We start from the raw sequence: 27,326 nt of genomic DNA, 5'->3' as shown, positions 1-27,326 counted from the left end.
GTTTTATAACTGGCCAGGAGTCCTTCTCTTGTTGGCACCAGCGTCTTGCAGAGCGGTGGTGCTGGGAAGGATCAGGCCATGGACGGACCAAGGGACAACTGCAGACACCCGCTGTCGCCTCCTGCCTCCTCCCCATTCTCACCCTGCCTTCAGGTGAAGGCAGAGGTTTCCAAAATCCCTGAAGCCAAGCTTCAGGACATTCTGCTTCCACCTTGAATTGAGTTTGTTGACAGCTCCATTCAGCTGCCGGATTGCAGCCAAGGTGCGTGGCTGAGGGCAAATTTTAAAGAAAACATGGTCGTGGGGCAAAGAGGTTTTTTTCTGAAGTCAGTAGGAGTGTGAGTGCCTCCCCCACTCTGCTCAAGGCATTCTCTTATACTTTCCATGATTTTCTTCTTGCTTTTGAAAGAAGATGTTACCTTCTGATGTCTGAGAGTCTGGACATGGGAACCAGCTGCTAGCGCGCCTCCAAAATCCTGCTCACCCAAGGCAAGAGATTTTTTTTGGCAGGCAGGTAAAGCCTAATTAACTTGTCATTATCCTCAATCATGATGGTAAAGGTCAGCGAGCATATTTTGTGCCTGAGCTGATAAATTTTTATGGCAATTTTTAAAAAAACGGCCTAACATATGGGAATGGGGAAGCAAATTAAATTAGAAACCAACCGTAAGCAAAAGTGAAAATGGTCGGTGGAGGTAGTAATTATACCTGGCTCTTCAGCTCACTTGCACGAGGGGAGGTGGCGATGATGCTGTTCCCATTTCACAGCAGGGATGGGTGATGCCTCTCCCCAGCTCTCCCAGGCTTTCGGGCATAGGGCTTGCATGTAGCTGTTCTGATTTTACCAGCTGGGGTTGAATATACAGCAGAGAGAAAGCTCAAAAGCAACCTAGCTGTTTATCATTTCTTTGGTATTAATATCTAAAGCACTGGTATGATTTGGAGGTGGGGTATAAAAATTAATTTGGAATTGCCAGTGTCCTATTCAGCTCCAGCCCTCGGGTAGCTGTGCCTCGGGATATACTGCAGCAGCTCTTATTTATACGGCTATCTCCAGCACAAGGTCCTCCCATTACAGGAAAACAATAAAACTAAAAGATTAACCATAACCACATAAAATAAGACTTAAGATCTAACTTTATGCCACCAGCTTACAAAGCTGTTTAAGCCTGAAATGACGGAGGAGTGCTGATCTAGCTGTGTCACGGCTTTGGCTAGTTGTCCTGTCGGGGCAGATGAGTCTGCCTCCTGCCTGCCTGCACTGGGAATCATTTCCATATCTTATAGGGAAAAGCCATTCAGTTGTTGCTCCCCCTTCCTTCCAATCTGAGTATTTTAACCCTATGAAAACATGCACTTTTTTGCCCCACGCTTTGCAAGGAGTGGGGTCACCGCTGTGCAAAAGGCCATTTGAAAAAGAAATCCAAATTGAGACCTCACAATTCAAGCCCCTCATGCTGACAGGCTGGTCGGTGCCGGGGCTCCCGTTGCTCTGATGCGTGTTTCTGCTCCTTTTCCCAGGCAAAAAGGAGGGCGCAGGCAGCCCGTGGCCGGTGCCCTGCAAAAGCCCTCCCTCCCCGGTTCTCTGGCTGCTTTGACAGGTTGGAGATGTTCAGCCGCTGAGGTCAGGGCTCTGTTTGAAGGACAGATAATTAATCCAGCAAAGTAATCCACGCTCCTTTTTGGCAGATTTATGGAGATAGCCTCTGTACCGGGGACTCTGCCTCATCATCTTTCATTTCCCAGGCAAAGCAAGTGACTTGTTGTATAACACAACCTGTTCTAGATAAGGCTTTTCATTTAAGGGAACTCTCTGGTCTAACAGAGATTGATTTTCCTGGTGGAAATCGGAGGGCCTCGGCGCTCTCAGCAGGATCAGGCCTGCAGACGGCAGTGTGTTTTCATGTTTGCTGCTGCTGCACATTGCCTGGGGCGTGGGGAATCCTTTGGCTCTTTAAGAGAAGGATTTTTATCGTGAATTAAATGGCAATTTAATTAATAGACAGGAGGGGACTTTGGCCCACGAGCTCTTGTTAGGAAAACGTATTGTATGACCGCTGTCTCGTGCTTTGCTTGCTAGTGGTAAACTTTGGGTTTCATTTATTTCCAGGACAGTCAGGAGACTTCATGTCTCCTGGCATGAAGATGTGAAGGTGACCTGTGCTGCTTGGGCAGGCATCGAAGGGTTAAACCCAGGGAAAGGGTCCCAGGGCTCTGCAAGATGCCTGAACCTCAGTCTCTGCCTGCCTGACACATTTCAGTTGTGGTGATGGATAGGCAATGGGAGATTGCACAAGGGCAATCCATACGTCCTTCCCACAGCTTGGAAAGTCCTGCAGGAGAGAGGGGAGGGAGCACGGGGCTTTCAGTCGGTGAGCTGGTCTTTAGGGCTCTTCACAAACCCTTAGGACTTTTTTTTTTCCCCCAAAGTTGATTGTTTTAGGAGACTGATGCAGTTTCTGGCAAAGCGCTCTCTTCCTAAAGCTAGTGCATCCCAAGGGAAGCATGAATTAAAAATCATTATTTGCACAATGTAATAGAAGTGTGAGTTACAAAAGCAAGAGGGAAGCATGTCTGAAAAGAATTGTTCTCCATCTTTCTTCTGGTTTTCCTGCTAAGGAATAAAATATTTTTTATATATATATGTAAAAATCAGTGCAGTAGCTCTCAGAACATGTTTCACATGGTCTTAACAGATCTGGAGTCCCCCACTGTCTTCCTTTTGAAAGTGCAGCACGAACCCTTGAGGTAAGGTTAAGTGGCCAAAGAGGTCTCCCAGCCCTCAGCTGCTGACACCTCCCTTCATATTTTGACCTGACTTAATAAAGAAGGCAGGGCAAAGCAAACCACTTCCCTGAGTCCCTTAAACTGGACATCAGGGAGGATCCTTGGAAATGGGACCTGCTAATTTTAATATTCCCATTGCCAGTTGGCCTACATCGCGACAACTTTTTCCCACATTCGTATCGCTCTGTGAACTACCGGGGTGTTAAAGTCCTCATAAATTACACCTGCTGGGAGGGCCTTCCAGTGTGATTTAAAGGCAGTAATCATAGCAGAACATTTCTGTAGGAGGACACGCTGATGGGTGGAAAAGTGCCTCACGCCGAGTTATTCATCAAAGGCTGTTTTTCCACCGTGCCAATGCAAGGGGATGAAACAGCACAAAGAAGAGATGGTGGCTGCAGCCACAGCCACAGCCCCTCTTTTCTTTGCTCGGTTGCTCCCTGTCTTCCTCCTCACTACTAATGATGCTTCCTTGTCACGTTGGCTCCCTGGCAATCCAGAAACCACTGGAAAGAGATACGGTTGGGATAATGGTTTGCATGGCAGGTGGTCCCCCAGCAAATGGCCTTTGGTAATTAAAACTATACATTCCCATTTATGTGTGAATATGAAACAAAAGCATATTTTTTGTTTAATTTCTGGGACTTCCTATTTAACTTCTTGGGATTTAATGTGTATTCAAGATGTTGGCAACCACTGGAGAAGGATGAACCTGCGCTGTCTCTGTTCATGTTAGGGCTAGAGAAAACAACCGGTTCTGAGATGGTATTTAATGGAAGATTTTCTGAAAGGTATTGAGCCTGGAGATTTGGGGTTTATGTTAAAAGCTGATTCAGACTTGTTACCAGGCATATTACAGTATACTCCTTTCATGTTCTCCTGATGAGTCAGCCTACTGCTGGGGGAGAGGCAGGAGAGGTGATTTGTGGGTCTCTCAATCCAGCCCAGGCACAGTAGCCATTAAGAAAGTGCCAATTTTATGTGTATGCATCCTTCAGCTGCGGGGTGAGTGTGTTCTGCAACTGCTGCTCTGAGGTGGCGGTGCCTGGCAGCCCAGACCAGCCTATTCTCTCTGGGAATGCACACTGCCTTCTGCGTCCTGTTTATTAGGACAAAATCCTCTGCGAACGCCGGTGGAGGGTTAAAGCGTTGCGTTTACAGAAATGAGTGAAATAAACATTTATGGTAGTTTTCCCTGTGTTGCTCTGCTGTCTTGACTCGTGATTCAGCTGTTGGCTGCTCTCCCATAGCAGGTTTTAGTGTTAGATTCATGGAAAGAGGAAAGGCTGGGAGGAAAAAAACCAAGCCAGGCAGTGCTGGTGATTTGCCTTCCCTTTGAGCCACCGAGAACATTTTAGATGATGTGGGGGAATGGTGGTTGTGGTCCAAGACTCAGCACCCTTTCTTGTGATGAATTATACTCAGAGCAGGAACCTTTAAACTCTGCAGGCTCTGTTCTCCTCTCTGGTACCTGGCCACAGCTTCTGGGGACTTCAGGAGGGGGATTGCACCTCGGGTGATAAATGTCTCCTTTTATTTTCTCGTACTGTACGTTCAGTTCTAAAAAAAGGAACCGTGCGAGCATTTAATCCAAGCTTCTTTTGTGGCTCTGCAAGAGCAGAAATTCTGCCGGTTGTGCTAGAACGGGCAATTAAATCTTTTGGGGAAGATACTAAAAATGCCTGTTTGCAGAGCAGGCATGTGCGGAGGAGTGCCGGCACGCAGCTTTGGGCTTGAATTAGTTGTCCCAGAGAGAGCTGCATCCTCTGGGAAGAAGAATAAACCAAAGTCCAGAGCAGGAGGAACAGGCACCGTTTTCTAGAGCAGCATGTGACAGCATCTTGATTTCACGCAGAGTGAAGAAATAAAGCTCCGGTCATAATAACCCTGTTTCCTTTGGAAATAACTTGTTCCCTTTGAATTCAAGTGTGGGGTGAGGTATCTGCCCTGGCATGCTTCCCTGCATATCACACGGGGGCAAAAACTCAAGGTGAAGAGCAGCGAGGTGGTCACAGCAGCTGATGGACTATTTATACGATGATAACTGTGTCTGTTGCTGACTCTATGAACCACATCCAACAGCATCTATTTCGGTGCTGAGGAGCCCTGACGGAGCACATTTTGATTAATAAATTATCCAGCGCAAGGTGTGTGATGGGTTCCCCTTTCACATCTCATGAAAGTCATCCGCTCCAAGTTCAGTGGCTCAGCAAGTCCAGGGCCTTTTGAGGATGTGGCTCCCCGATACAAATGGCCCTTCATGTAGTGGGGGGGTGGGAAAATTTGCCTGCGCGGGGGAATTGCCTTCCCCTGGTTGACAGGTAGCTCTTCACTAGAGCTGGGCAATAGCTGTATCTCTCTCTCCTACAGGTTTGAATGATGCTCAAAGGCCAAAGGGGTAGGGAGGAAGGAGGAGACATCAATGTCTTTTTTTTTTCTTTTCCCCCCCCCCCCCTGTGTTTGAGCCAGTATTTTTAATGGCCTTTTTAAACTGTGAGAGCGGTGGCTGAGGGCAATTAAACATTATGGCCCTCATCTATAAAACCCCTCGTTATAGCAGTGTTTCTCCAAAACAATGCCTATGCCACCATCCATTCCTCAATGAGCCTGGAAAAACACTCCGAATGGGCTACTACGATCCATCCCGTTGCTCCCAGCCCGGCACCACGTTGGTCCCTGCTTTCCTGGTCCCCTGCCCGGACACGGTGGATGTAGGAGCTGCTGCTGTCCCTGTACCCACACACGGATGGAGGGATGGGAAAGTTTTCCTTCTCCTTTTACCCTTGTCATAACCAGAAGCTGGGCTTGTACGTCCTGAGCAAGCCTGTTCTCTGCCAGGTGAGAGCAATGAGTCTGCCAGAAATGCATTCATATTGCTGTCCCAAAGTTCTTTATTTTTTTTTTATTCTGTTCTCACCTTTCCTCTATCTTTTTGAGTATTTATAAACTTTATCTGGTCTGCTTTTCTTCTCTCTGTGCTCCCTTTTGCTGTCCAGCCTTTCCCTTTCTGCCATGTCTCTGATTCATACTCTGGGTCTCTCTCCTGGTCTCCTTTGTCCAGCTTTGCAGGTTTGCAGCGGTAGCAGAGAGGTAGAAGTGGAGCCTGCCTTCCCACGGAGTGTCCCTCTCCGGGGGGTGCTACCTCCTAGGCAGCCTCACATTTATTTTCTGCACCAGGCCCTACCCTGCTTTTCTTAAAGCCGTGCTTGCTTTCCCAGCACTTGAAAGCAGAGCAACTCCGTTACTGATGAAAGACCTGTTTATTCCTTAGCTTTGCCTACTCCATGCAATGGAGCTGGATTCTCTGGTTCTCTGTGAATGTGCCGCATCCTAGTCTGGATGGGGAAGGAAGTGGAAGATATGTAAGCCCTTGTTTAGCAGAAACTGGAGCATGGTCTTGGGTTCCTTTCTCAAACCAGGGGCATGGAAATTAAGTCCTTGGTCTCCGTCTAGAAATGCTTTGGAGGTTCGGACCAGACCTCAGGCTAGGCAGTAGATGGCTCAAGCAAGGACATGTCTAGCAGCTGGTAACTCCTGAGCCAAGTGAGTGATCATTTCATTGACTGCCTGGTGCGGAGCAGAAGGTTGTGTGTGCCATGGCATGAGTGCTGCTCGTGGGAGAGCATGCGAGTGGAACACGGAGGAGGGGGGGCAGTGGGAGCGGCTTTCTGAAGGTCACTTTGCTTCCATGTCAAATGCAGCCACAGTAGTTCCTGTCTGTGTCATTGAAACAGTTTGCAGAGTGCAAACTTGGAGATGGAAAGGTTTGTGCCATTCCATGTCCTTGAAGAAACAGGATTATCCGGGGATCTCGACTGGGTTTGAAATCCCTGGAAAGATTCTCCATCCCCTCTGTGTTCTCCATCTCATGTCTGTGCATTGAAGTATTGCTTCAAAACCAGCAATGAGCAAACTGTGGTTTGCTCCGTTGGCGTGCCCGGCAGGCAGCGCTGGTCACTGGCCACACAAGCCATCGGCCAGAGCATTGGGGCAGCATGATGAGGCGCTGGCTCAGCTCATGGTGTCCACCTGGCTCTGAGGCCACCATGGGCACAGACCCCTGCGACCAGCATGGCTGGGAGCAGGACGGAGCAAGTGCTGGGAGGGCGGTGGAGCAGACAAACCAGTTGAAAGCCATCAGCCGGTGTGGATGTCTGCACCGTCAGCTGCGGACTAAGCTGCGCCTAACCCAGGCTCGGCTTTTTCCTGGGTCAGGAAGCTGATGGAGAGATAACGGGAAAGAACCAGGCAGGGAGGACAAATTATATGGAGGTGGGGAGGGAAAGGCAAAATTGCCTATTTTTCCCCAACCTTTTTTTTTTTTCCCTTGCTCTGAGGAAAGTGAAGACATGTGAAGATGATTAGAGAGATTTTTGCAAAGAAAGCGTCTCGGGGGAATGTGCTTTGTTCGGCAGTGTGAGTACTTCAGCGGGGATCACTGGTCAGAGGAATAATGAAGTGGTGGCTGGAGAGGCATTGTAGAGGAAATTATGAAAGGCCTCTGAGGGATGAGTTTGGAGACACCTCTTTCTCTTCTGAGGCTAATTTGCAAAGCCGGCAATTCTCTGCTAGTTGAAAGGCACCCCGGAGGGCATCAGATGCATATCTGCCATCTGAGTGATGTTGAGGAGGCTGAGCTAGAGCGAAGCCTCTGATGTGCAGCCTGGGAGGGTATTTGGGTCCCTAATTTATTTGTCCATCCTTTAAAAAATGGTCAAATATGAAACACATAACCATTTTTAGGACATGGCGCTCAATGCTGTGTTTAGTCCTTTGTGTCAAATTCCTGCCCTAGTGACCTATTTCCACTAAAATCCACTGGTCTCCGTGTTTACAGATGCCTGTTAGCAGAACAGTATTTTGTGATTAAAAAGGTATTTTATTACGCTTTATATTAGGGGGAGTGTACCAAGATCGCCCTGATGCATAAACTTTACCATGGCAACATGGCATTCTGGAGCATTTAAATGCCTTGCAGCACAATTCAATATATCTATCTCGTGGAGTGTCCTTCAAACCTATCAGAAGTCTCCTAAAGAGTCGGCCATAAATTACAGAGCAAAGGTGGGAAGTCAAGATGAAAATAGTCCAAGAGAGGAGACTAGAGATCTTCACGTACAGCAGCAAAAGGTTAGATTTAAAAAAAAAAGCAAGGCTGCCGCTAATATTTTAAGTAGCCATGCATCAGTTCATTAATCTGGCTAGCAGTCAATGGGCCATTTCGGATGGAGAGAAGAGAGGACCAAGGACAGAAATGGGAGGCATTCGCTGCAAGAGGAAGATATAAAGGCTTGGTAATGGGGGAGAAAGGTGTTACGGCACTTAGGGCTCTGGGAGAGAGAGGAGATGCTGGCAGCCAGCGGCTCGTGAAGGCCAGGGTGGCTCCTGGAGCTGGGAGGGAGGGGAGAGCTGGACCTGGAGGCTTTGGCCATCCCACAAAAGGTGCAGCCATGGTTAAACAGGGGATCGGAAGGGAGTGAGGTGGATGCTGGGTGATGGGAAACAACCTTCTGCGGCAGCAGATCTGTCTTGCAGCTCCATTCCAGGGAAATGATGAATGTTGTGTGCGTTTCTTTCATGCTGAGATATATTGAAGTGTCAGGGTTTTTTTTTTGTTTTTGACCGGGATATAACATACCTGCAGGGGTTTCTTGCTCCCATTTGCGGCTAGATCAGGGGTTTCTGCATACTGTAAGACGATGAGGAGAGTGGTGCGGGTGGCCATATGCCTGTGTGTAACCTCCTTGGTCATCAGTAATTCAGCAGCCTCCTCTGGTATTGTGTCGGGCCAGCATCAGGTATCCCAGGCTTCACATATGAACTGCTTTCTTTTGTCTGGCTGACAGAGAGCACCTGGGACTGTCGCAAGGGTAATCCCAGTGCAAGACATTTGTCTTTTTAGCATCTGCTGGCTGTGAGACTCAAGTGTTTTCTTAATCCTCTCTGGATGTCTAATTCCAGAGGAGGAGTCAAGCTGAGGATAGGATGCTCAGTGGAGGCAGCACAGCCCTCCATGGTACCCTGTCTGGTTGCTTGCAGGTAAGGACCGGCACAGAGGCCAAATTTGGCTCAAGTAGAGGAAAACCAGGCAGCTGCATGGGGTCAACACATCTGGCAAGAGCATAAAAGCAGGGCAAGTGCCTATAGTACTTATCCTAATACTGTCCCTGGCACCAGATATGTCCAGCTAAGAAAATTCTTGAGCTGCATGTGGCTTCTCTGTTATTTGATAGATTTTTTTTCTTTCATTAACCTCCCCAGTCTCTCCTTGAATACGTGCGGACTTTTATCATCCTCAGCATTCTCTGGCAAGAGACCCCACAGTTAAACTACCGCTTGCTACGTGAAGAATTACTTGTGAGCTTGATTCATCTGCACCTTCCTCTGATTAACCTGGACTGATGTCCCTTAACTCTTGTATTTTAAGAAAGAGGCCATGCCCACCCCAGGAACATGGTGGCCTGCGAATGCAGGCAGTTATTCAGAGGGGAGCACCTGGATTCGGCCCTAGTTTCAGCATATTTTAACCAAAACCCTTTGAAATTCTTCAGCTGCCTGCAGCATTCACAACTTTATTGGCTGTTGGAAGGAAAGCACCATTTTGAGCCCTGAGCTGGGGCAGGTGAGAGAAGGAGAGGACCTTTACAGCCATTAAATTTTAAAGCATATTGAGATAATGTGCGGGGTTCGCAGAGCCCACTGCAGCCTGTGCCCAGCTTGGAGCTCCTGGCCTGGCAGCGGGTGTGCTCTATAAAACCTCTCTTCCAAGCACCAGGGTCCGGTCATGCATGAAGACTGGCAGGGAAAGAGGCTCATGTCATCCTGCTTCCCTCTCTGCATTACCCCCCGTGCCATTTGGCATTGGCTGTACCAGCTGCTTGTGCTCACACTGCCTGTTATTTTTCTCAGGTAACACCAACAGCATCTTTGCGCTAGACTACATCAGTGGAGCCTTAACCCTGAATGGGCCACTGGACCGGGAAAACCCCTTCTATAGCGCTGGATTCATCCTCACGGTGAAGGTGAGAGCTCCTCCATCTGGGATACACATCAATAGAGCAGGATGGGGAGGGCACCCTACTTCGGGACAACTCCTTCGAGGTGGAGGCACAAACCAGGGACATGTTGCTCCTGTGGGCATCCAGAGCCATGCTGTGCTGTTCCCCGGCCAAGCCAAGCGAGGTGTTTAACACAGTCCCCTTGTATGGTGGCTCAAAACGTGGTTGCCTCTATATGGATGTTTAAGGTCATTTTTGGTGCCCTCCAACTAGATCTCCCCGTGGTTGTATCTGCTGGCAGCATGCACATGCCCTGGGATAGCAGATAGCACAAGCCACCTATATTCAGCCACCTGAATTGTGCCCACTTATGCCTATTTCCCACCTTTCCCCTCCAAAACCCCAGAAAAACAGGAACATTTTATTATGTCAGCAGGCAGTGGTATAACAGGGTATCGTCTGCATTTGCTCAGCGCAGACAGGCATGGGGAGGGAATGATGCTGAAAGTTGCCTTGTCAAGAAAAGGCACTGGAGCGTGGTCTGCCAGCCCCACCAGCCCCACCTGAGAGTGGCTCCCCGGCTCCACTTGCAGCCCAGTAATTAAAATCAATACCAAGCTGGGCAGCTGGTTGGAAACACATTTAGAAGTATAGATTCTGCTGGGCCGGGGTAGGGAAAAATCAGCATTGTAGGAAGGGTCATTGATTGGGAGGGCAGCAGCCAGCACATCACCTTCTTGTTTTGGCAAGTGCAATGCTTTGTCAGGGGAGCAAAAGTACAAGAAATTACCCCTCTTGGTCCCAGGCACAGGTCGTACTGTGGGGCTTTATGTATGGGGAAGAGATCCGCATCCATCCCTGGTATCTCTTGTTTTGGGCTTTTATAGTTTAAATTCAGTAGAAATTGAGAGAGGGAGGATTGTCTGGTTTTAATAGGGACAAAAATATCTGTTTAATCTTGGAAAGGTTTGTGAACCTGAAAACTTGCCCGTTTTCCTGCCTGCATGATAATGCAGTTCCAACTATATTCTGTTGATCCAATAGGTTTTTATTTCCTCTCCCCACAAACTTTGCATCCTCCTGCAAATGCCAACTCTCTGCGTCCCGCATCCCCGGGACCCAAAATGTTCACTGCTGCTCTCGTCCTGGAGCACACAGTGAAAATACAGCTGGATTGCTCCTTGTTCGGATCAGCCTGTTCTGCTGTTGTGTGCAGAAGCAGTGAATGGCAATGAGTCGTGTGGGTTGCGTTAGCGTTGCTTTTCTGTGCCCACAGCAAAGCAAGATTATCCAGAGGACAAGAGGAGGGACTCTGCTTGAAAAGGCTGTTTCACAAGTCTTGCTTCTCTGGCAATAAAATCTACACTCCTTCCTTTTGGGAAAGCAAAATTAAAGTCCTTCTTGAGACAGAGGTGTGATATGGAGTCATGACTCAGCTCTGTATTTAGACACATGTTGCCAAACCTATTTTAAGGTCTAAATCTTGTTTTTCTCTGTTGCCTTAGTTTTCTGTCCCTTTAGTAGTACTATGGTGGTTAGCTCTCTGCTCCTGGTCCCACCTCAGGAGACGACAGAGGAGAAAATAGGAATGCTCTTTGCTCTATCATGGCTTCCCTTGTTTTGAGGACTGTCCCTCACATCTCAGAAGGCAATTTTTTGGTTTAAATGCTTTTGGTGGGGAAATCGCCTACTTATCCACCAGTGTGACTCCGAGTCCTGGTAACACGTTGCATGATAGGGGCAAGTGAGAACTTGGCCGCAGCCAGCCCAAAGGAAATGCTAAACCCCTGGGAAGGTTTGCAAGAGTGCTGTGTGTCTGAAGCATGGGTGATGGAAGAGCTAGGTCAACATCTGTGCGTGTTAATGGGTCAGTGGTGGAAAGGTGCTCAAGGTTAAGGGGCAATGGCAGAACCAAATGAGCATCCTCCCTTGGCAAGGTGGAGGAAACAAAAGCTGCAAGAGTCTCTAAACATGGCATGCACGCTTTCTTTTACATTTATTCTTTGAAAAATAAAGGCTGCCCTGTTGTTTTCTCTCCTTGCAGGGGACAGAGCTGAATGATGACCGCACACCCTCCAACGCCACTGTCACCACCACCTTCAACATCCTAGTCATTGACATCAATGACAATGCACCTGAGTTCAACAGTTCAGAGTACAGCGTGGCCATCCCAGAGCTGGCCCAGGTGGGCTTTGCCCTTCCCCTCTTCATCCAAGTGCAGGACAAAGATGAGGTGAGGTATCCCCTGCTGCAGGTGCTTCTGTCTATCCTTTGTAGGGTAGCACTGGTATGGTTTTGTGGGGTGCAAGGAAGGATAAGTCACCGATTAATCTGTGATGAGGTGCATGGTTATGTCCTGGTAGCCATTTTTTCAGGTCTTACTTCTGTCCTCGCTTCACTTTCTTGGTCCCCCGAGTGTAGCCACCCTCCCCAGAGAGCAGGCACGGCATGTGCTTTAGTGCAGTGAGGATTGCATAGCCACTGAGAGCCAGAAAATAGGATTGTGTGGGATGCTGATTCTTGCTCGCTTCCGAGGGCTCTTGTCGGGCAGTCCTTTGCCGGTCTGTTTTAGAAAGGGAGGAGGTTTTCTGTAAGGCTCCCAGGGGACCTGTCAGGTAGGGGAAAGCAAGCTGTGTACTGCTGCTGTCATGGGAGGAGGTAAGAGATACCCGCTAGCGTGGGGCTGGAGGAAGTGTGGAGGGACTGGGATACCCGCTCATCACTGCAAAAGAGCCGGTAGCATTGGAGGCTTGTTCCTCCCTCATGTTAATGGAGCTCCTATTTATTACATGCCAGTCCATGCCACGTAGGGATTGCAGCATGTTTTCCAGCCCTGGGCTTGCAGCCTTCAATTACTCTGATTATTTGACTTGTGCAGTTCATGTCTGGCTGCTTCTGTGTGCCGGTACCCTCCAACCCCACCACGCTGCTTGGTGTCTGCTTCAAACAAGTGCTGACACCTCATGGCGAACTTTCCAAAATCCCTCAGAAAGGCTCTGGCTGCTGAAGCTACAGGCTCCTGCCACCCCTATTCCTCTTCAGGCCAAACGAGAGACGAGGGGAGAGGGTTTGTCAAAATAAATGGCATCGTCAGGATGTTTTCCTGATGCTTCAGGTAAATGATATGATGGCACCGAGGAATACGAAACAGAAGATCTCCCCCCACCCCCTGAAATCCCAGTGGGTCGATTAAAATATGCATCTTCTAAGATGCCTTCGCTGGCTGAAATGATGGATTTGCTTTTCCCCAGCCCTGGGTGGAGTTCACTGAGTCTCATAAAGCCACCCAGAAATCCCATTTTTTTCATGTGAAGTGATTATGACACAGAACTAATAATCTACTTGTGACATGGTGTCACCATCCGAGAGTTATGAGTTCAGCCTGAAGAGGTGCAGATGAGCTATTAAGCAGATAAAGAGACTGTTTTTTCTTGAAAATGTCAATTGCTAATAAAGAAGATATGGATATGACAGATGCTTAGGATAGTTTCTGAATGGAGCTGCTGTCATGCTTTCTGAGAGATGTCAGCAGATCCATTCTTGAAGGGCATTGTAACACTTCTGTTTGTGCCAGAAGGATGAGGGATCTGTCATCATTTCTGGTTAAAAGCTCATTTTACTGGAGTGACTCCCATTCAAGAATTCACTTTTCAGCCTTGCTAATTTTAAAATGGGAGAATAAAAAATAGCCTTGCCTTCCTGATCGCGCCAGCAAAAAATAGACTCATTCTTTTAGTGTATTTCTTTAACTTCCTGAGATTTCCCCAAAAGAATTGGCTGAGATTTTTAAAACTGCTGAGAGAGGACCTCTTGTGCTAAGGGAGTCTGAAGGAGTTTTACTGTACGCGTCTTTGGAGACCGTCATATTAGCATGGATTGTTTTGACCGTAGCATTATTTTCACTGATAAGAAGCACAGGAGAGCTGATGTCTTAGAATATCTGGAGGGAGGAAAGTTATAAGCAATTGGGGTTTTTTTTCTGCATTATCCTGCAGTGGATCTTTCTTATTTCCCCTCGTGGATGCTTGCAACTGGATTAACCATCAAGGTAGCACTTTGAGGGGAAAAAATGGGGAAAGGATACCCAGGTCGTGAAAAAAATATATATGAGATAGAAGTGGGACTGCATCTGCAGCCAGGCTAGTTCCAGCACTGCTTCCTGAGCAGTGTATTTATAGAAGTCCCAAGACCCCCAAACTTTCAGTAAAAAACTTACAGAAAGGGAAGATAGTTGCCTGACAGTGATATTTTGGATGCTCAAGTACCTCATGAGAGTTGCGAGGCTTTTACAAACCATCTGGATTTGAGGTAGCCGAGATGGCGCCAGGCTCTCTTGGCAGCCTGTGGGTGCAGGAGTGGAGGGATGGGACGGCGAGGACTGAGGTCTTCAGGCAGGGATGTGACTGAGGACGTGGCTGACAGAAGCTATTTCACCAGCACGGCCTTCATGCTGGAGATGACACGATTCATTTGTGTAAGGGGCAAAGGAAAACAGGAAGAGAATTATACATGTCTCCAGGGAGAGCAGCTAAACAAATAAATGAGAGCAGATGGATAGAGACACATGAAATCAAAGCTAGAGTCTTCGGGAAGATCGTTTTGCTCGAGTTTTGCCTCCTGCCTCCCAACCTATGTTGTTAAGTCCTGGGAGAGCCCCTTGGCAGGTTGGTTTCTTTCCTGAGCCAAGCCATCCAGCCTTGTTCTGGCACCTCCAGCAAATTTTGATGCTGTTCCTTCAGCCCTCGCACTTGTTGAGGTCCTACTTGGATGGCGGAGCCCATGCCTGAACCTTGCCCCACACAGGGGTCCCGTGAGGTTGGGTGGCTTTCAGGAACCTGCCTGCCATCACACCCCAGTTGTGTCTTTGTAGAGCTGGGGAAAGGGGTGTCGCGTGGGTCTGGCCCTTAAAACACACTGCGTGGGCTGCTGGGGCCGTTAAACAAGAAGGTGTTTTGTAACCAAGCCCACACGGCCTTTTTAAATAGCGGGGGTTTGGTCTTTCTTTCTTCTGGTGTGTTTTGCACAAACTTAAATGATTGCTTTTTGAAGGAGTTAGATTAAACGATTCAGCAAAGCACTTAAAAATGTATTTACAGTGCACACAAGACCGTGCTTGAAAGCATGCACTTGATTTTACCTCTGTGTTTAAGTGCCTTTCTGGAGTTAGGCTGGCATTAATGTCTCAGAGCAGGTACCTAAGTGGGGTGCCTCCAAGGAGAAATCCGTTCCTCTGAGTCTGTCCCTTGCAAACTCCTAGCTGCCGTCCTTCAAACGTGGTCATGGTCTTGCTCCAAGAGGATCTGGCTGGGGGCGCGAGGTAGGACGGGGAGCATCTCAAGGGGATGCACCCGGGTTGAGCTGAGATGACCCCGGATGTGGATTCGGGGTGCAGCCAAGAGGTGTTCAACTATGTGTGCTGGTTTTTCTTTTTGCATTCTCTACAGCTTATCGAAAACACTTGAACACAGGAGAAATCGGTACATAGGGTTTGCACAGGGTTTTGGACCCAGCCTTCTATGAACCAAGAAAAAGGCATTAACCTCTGTGCAGCTGAGTTTCTCTCTCTGCCACATAGCAAACCACTTGAATAACTTTCCAAAGCCGTCTGAGAGCTGTTTATGAAAATCTGTGAAAGTTTCCCAGTATTTAGACTGAGCCTATACTCAACTAGACACTGCAGAAGACCGGTATGTATATACACTCCCAGGCTGGGGTTGGATTCTCCTCTCATTCACATTGCGATAGATCAGCAGGGACGAATAAATCCTGTGTATGAGATGGAAGATTAAAGCCTTGAATTATCCACTTTTGCAGCAAGGTTTGTTTCCAGGTTGAGAGCAAGAGCCCCGAGCTGTGGAATAAGTTTGCATTAATTCGGAGGGCTTGTTAGCTCAGGCTCATCTGCTCCAAGGCTGGCTGAGGTGGGGGACATGGATATCCTTTCTGGATATGCTGGTATTTTACAGCCTGGTGGCTTGATGCAGTATTTTAGGGAGAAGGCAAGGGTTTGGCCATGCAGAAAAGGAGCAGGGCATCCTTCAGGGCATCCCCTGTTTGAGCTTCCTATTGCCACAAGATCCACAGAGGTATATTAAGAGAAACGGCAGTGTACTTTCCCAGGGCACGCCAGAGAAACCAGCTCTTGTGCTGTGGCTTTCACTCGATTTTCCTTGACACGGTTGACTGAAGAGGAAGAAAAGGGCAGAGGCTGTATAAAGCATGAGTATGATGGTCTGACATTTTAAAATAATTTTGAAGCAATTTTCAAAAATAAGCATATTGAGGGAGATAAATGGAGAATTTAAAAAAAGAAAATCCAGGCCATAGGAATACACAGTATTTGTTGCATAAAGCTACATCAGAGACTTGCATAGGGATATCGTATGTGCCCGTGTGTGTGCAGGTGCAATATATGAATCACCCGCAGCATATATATGCATATGACAGACACACACACTATAAATATGATCTACACGGCAAGGAATTGTAAAGGGGAATTGACGGCGCTCGAGTATTCTCTCCCAAAAGTGCCAGCTGCCAGTCGGGCTGAATTAGATTTCACAGGGGTTTTTGCAATACATGGAATTCACCAGCAAATTACCCTTAAAGAGGGAAAATCAATCATTTGGAGCAGAGATAAGCTGAAGGCGAGGCAGCCTCAGATTGATCCCGTCTGTGCAGGCGTGTGTGGAATTCAGCAGATAACCTGGGGAGAGCAGGGAAGAAGAAAGCTCCTCTGGGAGTGGAGGAGCGGGCAAGGACTGCCACTTAGGACGGACAGAAAGACAGGAGAAAAGGGCTGCCAGCATGGGGAGGAGGATCGGAAAGGCTGGGGAACATTTTGCTCCAGGCATCCTGCATCACCTGCGACCCCAGTGAGGTCCTTAGGGATGCAGGGGACAAGCGCCCATGCCCAGTGAGCCCTCAAGTGTGTCATTGATGCTGTTGTGCTTGGGTGCTGGGTGAGCAATGGGTGCTGGGAGCAAGCAATGGGTGCTGGGAGCCTGAGCTGGCTGACTGGGCAGTGGGAGAGAGGCAGGCAACTCCGGAGGGGCTATTCAGAGCACTCAAGTTAAATGCCTTGAAGTGGGTGGAGACAATAACCCTCTTTATGCCTTGTGTTTTCAAAGGAAGGATTAAGCATTATTTGTCCCTGACTAGCTAGAACCAGGCATAAGGTATCCAAGCCGTACAAAGAGGCACTAATTGCTTTTTAAAAAAAAACACAACTCTTTCTTTTTCCCTTCCTCCTCCACCACTCCTGAACTCTGAGCACTTTACTTTCTTTGCAAACTTGCCAGAATGAGGGATATTAAACACTCTTTGGCTTTTTGTAGGTAATAGCCCGTGCCTAGAAAGTGGCTGGGAGGAAAGCTGGAGTTAACGCTGGATTTTGTGGTCCAGAAAGGCAGCGCTCTCCATTTTGGAAAAGCAAGCTGCAGCTGAGCTAGGGTAGAGAAAATCAAAGGGAGCCCTGTACCGAGTCAGCATGAAGAGAAGAAAACTGATGATCCCAGGCTGCTTTTCACAAATCTAGCTTACTTTGTGCTGAAAATGACTGCAGGCCACCGACCTACCTAGGCACCTCAGTGATTTCAGAGAGTGATATGTTTGAGGAAGGGTTGTTTGCTTGTCTAGGGTTTTGGGTTGTTTTTTTTTTTTACTTTGAGTTTTTTGTGTAGCCATTGGTAAGTGATGCTAAATACTTGCTTTGACTGGTGGAAGGTTAAATAATTTCTGAAGCACTTCCATGTGCACTCCCATGAGGAAGGGGCTGGGTGGGAGCAGGAGTGATGGATGAAGCCAGTGGGCGATGTTGGGTGAAAAAGCAGGGATAAAGCTTATGATCCATTCTCAGTCAAAGCTGGAACAGCTGATGTGGCTGCTCCTGACCTCCTGATGTGAGAAGGGGTTCCCTGATTCATGGTGAACCGTGTCTTGCAGGTTGGGAGAGCAGACTTTTGGCCACGATTCATAGCAGGTGCTTAAGGAGATCCCACATGGTGCCTGGGACCTCTGGAGGGACACACCTCCCAGTATCTCACAGCATCATGCCTGAGCTTTTGCCCTTGCCTGCCGGTCTGTGCTGTGCTAGCTGTGCCCAGGGATGGTCTCCCCTCTGCTCCAGCCCCCTTAAATATTAAGATGGGGATTACGCACGTGGGGCTGGAAAACTGGTCCATCACAAATTGGTCAAATATGAAGCATTTGGGGTAGATCAGTCAGCGATTGTTTTTTTAGAAGTCAGGTATCGGCATGAGGTTGATGCTGGCGTTGTGGCAGCAGGGACACTCCGAGGAATACACACGCGAAAAACAAAGTAATAATTATGCCCAACTGAAGCTACAATTGTCTTTTAGCTGAATTGACATGACATTTCCATCGGTTGCGGCGCTGGCTACGGCTGGGAGGAAGTTTGATTGCCGGGAAGGAGGCAGCAGGCAGCAGCCTCAAGCCATGGCGAGTGTTGGCCCCGTGTGCTGGCACAGGATGAGGCGAGCTGGGAAACATGCGGCTGTGTCTCGGCTTTGTGCAATAACGAACTTCCTTCCGAAGCCTGTTTCTTTATGGCTCAATTTGTTTTGGATGGAGGGTGCGTGCAGACGGGTTTATTATTGTAGGGTTGCTAAACTTTGGCAGGCTGCTCCTTAATTTATGCCTCTAAAGGAAGGCAAAGGAGCCAATTTGTTTTCAGTGATGGGAAAAGCCTCGAGCAATACAGGAGCTGGTGGGTAAGGGGTTGGAGGGGGGAAATGAGCAGGTAAAGCAGGTTGTGCACCGATAGCACACCTGTGCATCCTGTGCTCATCCTCAGCACCACAAAGAGATGGTGCTCGGCCGTGAGCCCACCGCTGCACACCAGGACCTTTGCAAGCCTGGGGAGACAGCACTTGTTTTTCTTCTTCATGAACATGTTTCAGTTCCGTTGTTTGCTCTGGGTGGCAGGAGCAGGTAGGAAAGGGTGAGGAAAATGTAAGCAGCTCCCCGTGGCTTCCTCCGGAGCAGGGGGTACTAGCCGTGAGCCAGGCTGAGCCAGCCCCTTCTGCTGGGCAGCTGATAACAATTTGAATATTCAGATTTGCTTTCAGCCATCCGCAGGGGGCTCACAGGCTCTGGGAACTAGGAGCAAGGAAAGCAGCATGGGGGCAGAAACAAAAAAATAAATAGCTGAATAAATATATAAACGGCAACTTGCAGCAGCCCTCCCAAGAGGCAGAAGTATTCCCCTTCTCCAGACCTCACATGGGGAGACTGAGGCACTCGAGGGGCTGCTAATTAGGGATGGTGGGTATCTGGAGGCTGATCTCCTTCCCCAGCTGGAGGGGAATTAATCCACCTGGCTCTCTTCCCACAAATACTTGGGTTTCTTTTGATGTTTCAACTTTTCTCTCATGCCTCCAACAAACTCACTCCTTTCTGGCTTCCAAGAAAACCCCTTGCATCTTGTCACCACGAAAGGTGCTTTTGTGTACTGCGGGGAGGGCACTGGACCCCAGGAGAGACACCAAGGGCTCAGCAGCAGAGCTGGGCAGAAATTCCTCAATGAAGTGTCTTTTTGTCACTGATGGAAAACAGTCATTTGTTATAAATTGGCATCTTAAGGATAGGGTACAAAATAACGGCTTGGGGAGTCACGCTTCCTCCTGCTGTTCTCCGTATCCTCTGCTCCCTCCCTCCCAGGCTGTGTACCAGTGTCGGGGAGCATCCCTCACTTGTGCTGGCATTGGCACATCCTAGTTTGCCAGCAAAACAGCTTTTGGAAGGAGCTAAGTCTGCCCTGAGACGGGTCCCTTTTGTTCCCTATGTCCATCATCCACCAGCTGAGCATTGCTGAGCTCCTGGGGCAGTGGCTGCCCTTGGGGCTTGCTTGTGTGGCTCCATGGGTGCCCTCGGGGCTTGCTCCTGCCGTGTGGCTCCACCGGAGATGCTCAGTTTGGCCCCCGCTCCACCGGTGCGGGGTGCAGGGAGGAGGAGGGCAAGCAGGGATTCACTCGTGTCGCCAGCTCTCGGCAGTCACGCTTAGCCAGCTTTTGCTATTAGTGCCCCTTCGTGCATTTAATTGGTCCCTTTTTCTGATAGGAGGGAGGTCATTCGGGGAAAATTGGAAATTCAGCTCTGGCAGCTTCTGAACTTGCTTTTCATGTGCTCTCCTGGGCCGTGCTTTGGGAAGGGGTGCTGTGCCTGGAGTGAGGGTCCTGAAATGCTGCTGTCGGTGTGTCAGTGGTCCTGCTGCTTTGCTGGCCAGGTCTTGGGAGAGGAGGAGTTTTCCAGTTCCCATTTTGAGCTGTCTTACTGGAAAGAGCCCTCTGCTTGGAAGAGGCACCTGTGCTGTGCCCCCCAGCACGAGGTGATGAAATGCTGGTGTGTGATACCCTGTGTGGTGTGTGGATCTTGAAACAGTAAAAGGGATTTTCCCTCTAGGCGTGTGCTGTGCAGGTTTATCCCAGGGATGCATTTGTTTCATGTGCACATAGATTTTTTTTTATAAAATTGGTGCACATGAAAAGAAGTTTTATAGAAATCATATGCATTGTACACCCAGTACATGTAATAAAACACAACAAAGAGTGCTTAAAGTCGGTGCTGAACTGTATGACTCAGTTAACCAAACACAAGCAGAGAAATGCTCCCCTGCATCTCTGGTAATTGCATGGTATCCGGTTTTTTACATGTCCGAAGGTGAAGGGCTGCACCCAAGCTGCTGGTGCTGGCAGGTTTGCACCCGATGCACAGGCTTTGCAGTCGGATCAGTGCTTTTGTGCTGCGCTCGCCCCCAGGCTGGCCCCGGGTGCCCACAGCCTTACCCAGTGGCTGTGCCGCTCCTTTGCCACTGTCAACCTTCCTCTCTCCCTTCCCAGGGACCTAACAGCGTTTTCGAGGTTTACCTGGTGGGCAACAACTCCAACCACTTCATCATCTCGCCGACCTCCATCCAGGGGAAGGCGGACATCCGCGTCCGCGTGGCAGTGCCGCTGGACTTTGAGACCATTCCTCGCTACGAATTTTCGGTAGAGCTGCACCCCTGTGCTCTGTGGGACATCCATATTTTTAAGAGTGACCATTAACCAGGCTTCTCTCTTCCTCTTTCTAATCCACACTATGAAACTCCAGAGCATTACAAAATGGCCAAAAAATGGAAATAATAATAAAGAAGGAGGTGGGGAAGAGATTTACTCTGTGCCTTCTCTCTCTTTCCAACATCCAAAGGCTCAGCTGCAACAGCTTAAGCAGAGCATGTTCCCCCTTGCTATGTCACAGGGCCACAAAAGCTTTATAGAGCATAAAACTTTGTTTTAAGTGCACCTATCAGGCACCAAAGCTCTCCTCAGCCTCCTGGTCCAGCCTTGTCCAGCTGTCTGCCTGAGCTGTAAATTCGCAAGGAAGGCAAAGCAGGCTTATACCATGCCAGTGGTGTTAGTCCTGGCAGAGGTACTTTCATACCACTGGTGGAGAAAGATGAGCAAAAGCCTTCCTACCCTTGCCCCAGGCTGTGGTGGGGTGGCAGGTCCTGGTTTCCCAGTTTGCCAGATGGAGGCTGGGGCTGTTCGGGGCAGGTGGCACAGGGTGTTTGGCTCACCTAAGGGCTGAGGTCACCCAGAGCTGAGCAGCTCCTTGGGGAGAGAGAAGGGGCTCTTTTCTATTTTTTGAGCATCCATGCTTTGGTGGTTAGCACTGAGCTGGCTCATCTGGTGAGGGAGCTCAGGAAAGCGTTGTTTTCTCCATTAAAGAAGAATAGATAACTCTCCCGAGCTTCGCAAACAGTATCTCCAACCCTCCCCTTCGCTTTCCATCTCTGCCCAGCTCTTCGCAAACGAGAGCGTCCCGGACCACGTCGGCTTTGCGCGTGTGAAGATTAACCTCATCAATGAGAACGACAACCGCCCTGTTTTCAGCAAGGCCCTGTACAACGTCAGCCTCTTCGAGAACACCACGGTGGGCACCACCGTCCTCCAGGTCCACGTGAGTAGGAGCATCCTGCCTCTCTTTGCCATGTCCTTGGCACGTGTGGCTCCGCAGTGCCTGTCACCAAGGGATGGGCTGGGGAACCTGGTAATGGAGCAGTGAGAGATGCTGGTGGTGGGGTATAGCCCTTCCATGGGCTTTTGGAGCAGATGCCTTGACCTTTCCTCGTCTCTGGGAGACGTGTGTGGTTCCCACCACACCGGGAACTCGAGGAAAGTCCTGCACTGTCTGTCTCATCTGCCAACAGTGGCTTCTCCTGCAGATACTGATCCCGGTGGTCATGGTCTTGCCACTCCCTCCTCCTCCTGCATGAGATCCACCGAGTATTTCAGTTGTGTACATGGCTTGTGTCCCATCATGTATTCACTGCCTCTCTCTTACCTTAATTCTTATGGGAAAAGATGCTTTGGTACCTACTGAACTTGGTCGCTTCATCAGTGAGAGCAAACACCTGACATTTATCTTTTAGTGTAGGTTTTCTCACTGCCCTGTTTGGAAGCATCATCTTCCTCAACCAAATTGAGGTCAGTTGAGCCAATTAAAGTGTGAAGGATGGAAAAAGAGGGGAATGACTGCATTTAGCAGAGCTTGGTATTAAATGGCTGGCAGCAGAACGGTGGTGCAGCAGACAGAGGTGGTGACAATAGTGGGGCATTTCCGTAGGGCTCGTCCCTCCTGCATGGGTTGATGGAAGCACCCAAAATCCTCAGCAAGAAGATACATTTCCTGGGGCGCGAGGGCAATGTCAGTCGATATCAGTGCCAGTGTGAGGCACAGCAAGAACCAGAACAAAACCCTGCGCTGAAAAATGATCAAAGTAGGAAGCAAAGCTCCGCTGGGATGGGAAATATCAAAGGAGGGAGCATCAAAACCACTGCTAGGCTTTGGGTGCATTACTACTGCTATTGTTAGTTGTAGATGAATTTGCTGCCCTTCCAGCCCCGCCTTGCCCCTGCTCTCCCAGGACACAGCCCCTGGTCACCCACCCGCGCAGGAGTGCCGATCCGGAGAATAAAAGCCCTGACAAAAGGGTTGGGTGTATGCGCCTGTGCATAAGTGTGTTTACTCTACAAACAGATGGTGTGAAACTGTATAGAGCCCCTGAGCTGTTCCCATCTGACAGTTATTAATATTTCAAGCAGATGTTTAACTAGTCAGACCGTCAGACACTAAACAATGAGATTGTTACTGCGTATCCTCTTTCCCCAACTTCCAGCTATGCCAGCATTTCGGAGCGAACACAAAATGCCAGGAGTTGAATCTTCTATGATAAATCAGAATGGATGCAATTAGCGCTGAAATCCAGATTGCCCTCCCAGCTGATCCCAAACTTTTAACAACGCTCATAAAGTACCAGCTCCTCCTGCTGCTGCCACTCGCCTTCGAGATGCAGCCCTCTGCTTGCTTCCACGGCACTGCCTGCCTGTGCCGTGCCTCTCCAACTGTCCCACATGCCGCAGACAAAAAGTCTGCTTTCCTTGCTAATAAATTTCTCCTTTTCTTTTTTCCTTCTTCTCCGCTTGTCTGGGAGCTCTTTATGGGTATTCACCCACAGGGGTTAGGGATGGGTTTTTGAAGAAAGCCTGGCCAGCCACATGGAGTGCCCACTTCTTTGGTGGCCACTGAATGACGTCCTCATGAATGGGGACTTTTGTTGGCTCCCCCCTTGCTCAATGCTGCAAAATGCCCCTTTGTGCAAATAAGCGCAGGTTTTGTGCCATGCATTTGGAGGGGCGATGGGTTTCCAGAGTGCTAAGGACAAATCAGGAGGTTTATGAGATCAGGAGGAACAGGGGAGCGCGTGGGCCGGGCAAGAGGTCGCCAAAGGATGGCAGGAGGCTTCCCACCAGCCGTTGTCAGAGATGGCCAAGCACAGCTGGCAGGACAGAGCAGCGCCTGCAGCTCCTTCCCAGCAGGGAGGCGAGTAGCTAAAACCACGGGGGGCCGAGGCAATGGGAGATCGCTCATCTTCTGCCCAGCCCGACATCCTGGGGAAGGAGGAGAAGTTAGTCCTAGCAGCCCAGAAGACCCTGGGCTGGTTGCCCATCTTCTAGCAAGCACCTTCCCCCTAGTCCCCCTTGGCTGTGTGTGGTCAGGTGGGTGTAGGCGAGGGGAAGGGGTTTCCTTTGTGACCTCGGAAGAGCAGTGAGCCTGCCCTGCCGAGCAAGCACGCTCCTCACTGCCACCCTTTCCCCACTGCCCTCTGCTTGGCCAGCTGAAAATGGAAAGGAAAAAAAAAGAGCAAGCAGACTTCATTTGTGGTGACAAATGGCCATTCGTCTCTGCAGCATTTCAGCTCCTAATGTCAGTGACAGCAGAGAAACATTGCCTGTTACACGTATAAATCAACTGTAAAACAACCCAAAGTGCAAGCAGCCAGCAGGCACCCCGAGCTGCTGCCTGCTTTCTGCTCTCTGCCTCTTTCACTTTGCCCAGAGATGCGTGGGCTCAGATATGCGCCCCTATGGCTTCCTGGGCAAATCACGGTTACTTCCCTGGCGCGGCACAGCCTTGTCCGCCCTCTAAGATTTTGTTTGTCTGCTCTTTGTTCTCTATTTCACATTCCCTCCGTCTCCCTGTCTGTCCATTCATCCATCTATCCGTCTGTTTAATTCTGTCCGTGAAATGCATTTATCATATAGATTCAGGTAGTCATTTGCTTGTATGAGAACATCTGGAGAGTCCAGGCTTCACGGGAACAGCTCCTGCCATGTGCAGGGAGCCTGCAATACACCCAAAGGCAGTCTTCTCTCCTGCCTCCGTGCTCTTTACCTGTGTGATAAGCCCCTTAGGCCAGAGATTGCTTCTGGGTCTGCTTTTGCAGAGACCAGCGTGAAGGGGTCCTTACTCCAGTCAAAGCTTCCAGGTTGCCCTGTAACATAAATCATTGCAGTTTGGAGTTACACATGCGTTGCAACCCAATGGCTGAGCAGAGGGGAGAGCAGGCTGTCCAGGGCTCTGCAGTTGTTAGTAGCCTCTCCCAATGCAAACTTCTCTTTTCCCCTGCCCCAGGCCCTTCTGTGCAGGGGAAAGCCAGGCTGGAGAGGCTCCGAGGTCCCGCACAGTGGCACGCTCTGTCTGCAAGGCGGGGGTGAAGCGGGGTGGTGCAGGCAGAGGACTGGCTGACCAGAGCTCAGCCTGAATATATGGGCAAGTTCTGCCCCAGCTACCAACAGATATTATTCTTTTTTCTGAAACAACTGGCTATGAAGCCTTTTAATAACATAACAGAAAAGGTCAGAGAAAGAATTTCACACTTCTTGAGCAAGCAGGCAGCCAGTATAACTTCATGCCTTCCAGGAACGAGAGGCACCAAGAATATACACTGCACCCTAAATTAACTAGGACTCTGACACCCCCAGCCAAGTGCTGCCTGGGCAGCTGGTGGCTTTCGATGGGTGCTGGCTTTCCTAATAGCAGGGAGCAGGCTGGAAGGCTGTGCCCTGGAGAGGCGCGGTGAGCAAGGGTACTGGCTCCAGCACGGGGCAGAGGGCTCAGGGCTGTGTGCAGTAGGAAGCCCTGAGGAAGGACAGTGCTAGGGTGGATGAATGGCCATTCTTCTGCCGTAGCCATGATCAGTGCCTGTGATGGGATTAGCAAACATCTTCCAAAGCAAGTCCCAACAACTGGTTTTCTCCTGGGGTAAGAGGAGCAGGAGAGAGGAGGGTATCTCCAGCCCTGTCTCTCCCAGATGAGAAGCCCAGTAGCTGGAGAAGAGGATGAGCTGTTAGACTAGAGACGTGTCTGCAGATCTTAGACCAGATGGAGGATAAATCCATTGCAGAAAGGGACAAATCAATAGGCAGACGAAGGAGGGACAGATAAAAGGGCATGGTCTGACATCCACGCCACTATCTAAGAGTATCAGTACAAGTCTTGCAGGAAGCGAGGTCTGGCGCGAATGGTGACGTTCCCAGAGGAAATCCCCTCTGCAGGAAGAAGAGCAATTTCGTGGAAGCGGGCAGTGAGGTGGGGACACCCAGAAGGAATGCCCTCTGCTTTGGGACAAAGCGCTGGGCAGGGGATGATCTGCTAGGGAGGAGCTGGTGGGGCCAGTCCCTCTGCCTAGTCCTGTTTGAGTCCAGAGGCAGCAGAAGCCCTCAGGTACATGCCCCTATGCTGCTGCTACTCTCCATCCTGCTCCAAGCTGCCTCATTGCTGGCAGCAGGGAGTAGTACTGCCGCTTTGCAAGCCCTTATGGAGCACGTCAGCTGAGATGGGAGTGGAAAGAAAAGTCTCAGCATCCCATGCCCGGTGGCTGCGAAGAGGACTGATGCTGGCCAGGCATCAGACCTAGCTGCTCAGGTCTCTGCTCCTTCCTTTCACAGGCGTGCAGGGTTTGAAAGTGGTCCCCTGGGCTCACATCCCATTAGCTGTGGTGGGGCTGGAAATACCCCGTGAGGTCCCTTCTGTGAGTTGGGGAGGGAGAGAGGCATTGGCACGAGATGGAGCTTTCAGCTGGGAAACTTTTTTGGGTGGAAGAAGCTATGAAAACATGGCCTTGCTTCTGGGGTCACCAAGACCCAGCCCAGCTTCCAGCGAGCTCCCCCCAAGAGGGAGAGGAGCAGGGGGGTTCAGCCCAGCATCCCCTCCTGTCCTTTTGGTGATGCGCTGGGGCTCTGGCACCAGCCGTGTCCCTCACGTGCGGTGGAGGATGCCTGGCTGGGAAGAGCAGGGAACGTGTGAGCCTGTGTTCGCGCCTGTCGCACTAAGACTGTGGCATGCCCAGCTTCTGCCACCTTGCAAGGCTACAGCATCCGAGTGCCGTGATGGGTGGAGCAGAGAGCACAGTGCCCCTCCAAAGCTGCCTTCAGACACTGCTGCTTTGACAGCAGCTGCCATGGGCTGAGGTTAGCGCGGTGCCGGCTTCCCAAAAGCCAGGGACCTGCACGGTGGCGTAGGTACGTGCCTCGCTCTCCATTGCTGATGTATTTGCTAGACCTGGAGGAATGGGGAAGGGGGCTAAGTTGACCCAGCAGGAGGTAACAATTAAGGGGCGGGAGGTCTCCTTAAGCTCCTCATATCTTACAAATCTGCACAGCAAAGTCCTCCTGAAAAGTTCCGATAACAAAATCATTAAAGCCCAAACAAACCAAGAGTAACTTTGTGTTAACAAAACAATGCATTTTATTTGCCTTGAAGGGTGTGGAGAAAAATGGTTCTCCAGGGAAGTGTGGAAAGTAATCCTAGCTCCATGATCCCTCCTCTCTGCTTTATTTGCCCCGGTCTGGCTTAGCTGCGCAGGCTGGGATCGGTTGCTGCAGGGTCCGTCAGCCAGCTGGCGAGCAGGAGCAAGCTGGGGAGGCTGCTGTGTGGCTCCCTCACAGCCCACACTCCCTGGCAAATGGCTGGGATGAAAAGGGGGAGATGTGGAGGGGTTTCCAGGGAGTGCATTACCCAGCTGTCCACTGTCAACCCCCACACAAGCATCTCCCAGCAGAGGCATTAACCCCTGCAGTTCCTGATGCTCTCCTGCTGGCTCTTCTTTACTCAGACTGGGTCAGATGAGTCAGCTGCCCATTCAGGCACCTCTCTCAGACCAGCCACCCTTTAAAAATAACATCAATGCCTCCCTGG

General features: G+C 49.8%; 1 protein-coding gene across 1 annotated transcript in view; it reads left to right on the top strand.

Moving 5' to 3' along the window:
* LOC143160299 (cadherin-23-like) overlaps window positions 1-27,326 on the top strand; it is a 157,666-nt gene that overhangs the window by 104,423 nt on the left and 25,917 nt on the right. Inside the window, exons 10-13 of the mRNA XM_076338026.1 lie at window positions 9,697-9,809; window positions 11,830-12,018; window positions 20,645-20,794; window positions 21,588-21,746. Of these exons, the coding sequence (XP_076194141.1) occupies window positions 9,697-9,809; window positions 11,830-12,018; window positions 20,645-20,794; window positions 21,588-21,746 (611 nt within the window). The remainder of the gene's footprint in view (window positions 1-9,696; window positions 9,810-11,829; window positions 12,019-20,644; window positions 20,795-21,587; window positions 21,747-27,326) is intronic.

The sequence above is a fragment of the Aptenodytes patagonicus genome, chromosome 5 (genome assembly GCF_965638725.1).
Source record: "Aptenodytes patagonicus chromosome 5, bAptPat1.pri.cur, whole genome shotgun sequence".
In the NCBI taxonomy this organism is placed as follows: Eukaryota; Metazoa; Chordata; class Aves; order Sphenisciformes; family Spheniscidae; genus Aptenodytes; species Aptenodytes patagonicus.
Note: the sequence above shows the minus strand (reverse complement) of the source record. Positions and strands in the feature narration are given on the sequence as shown.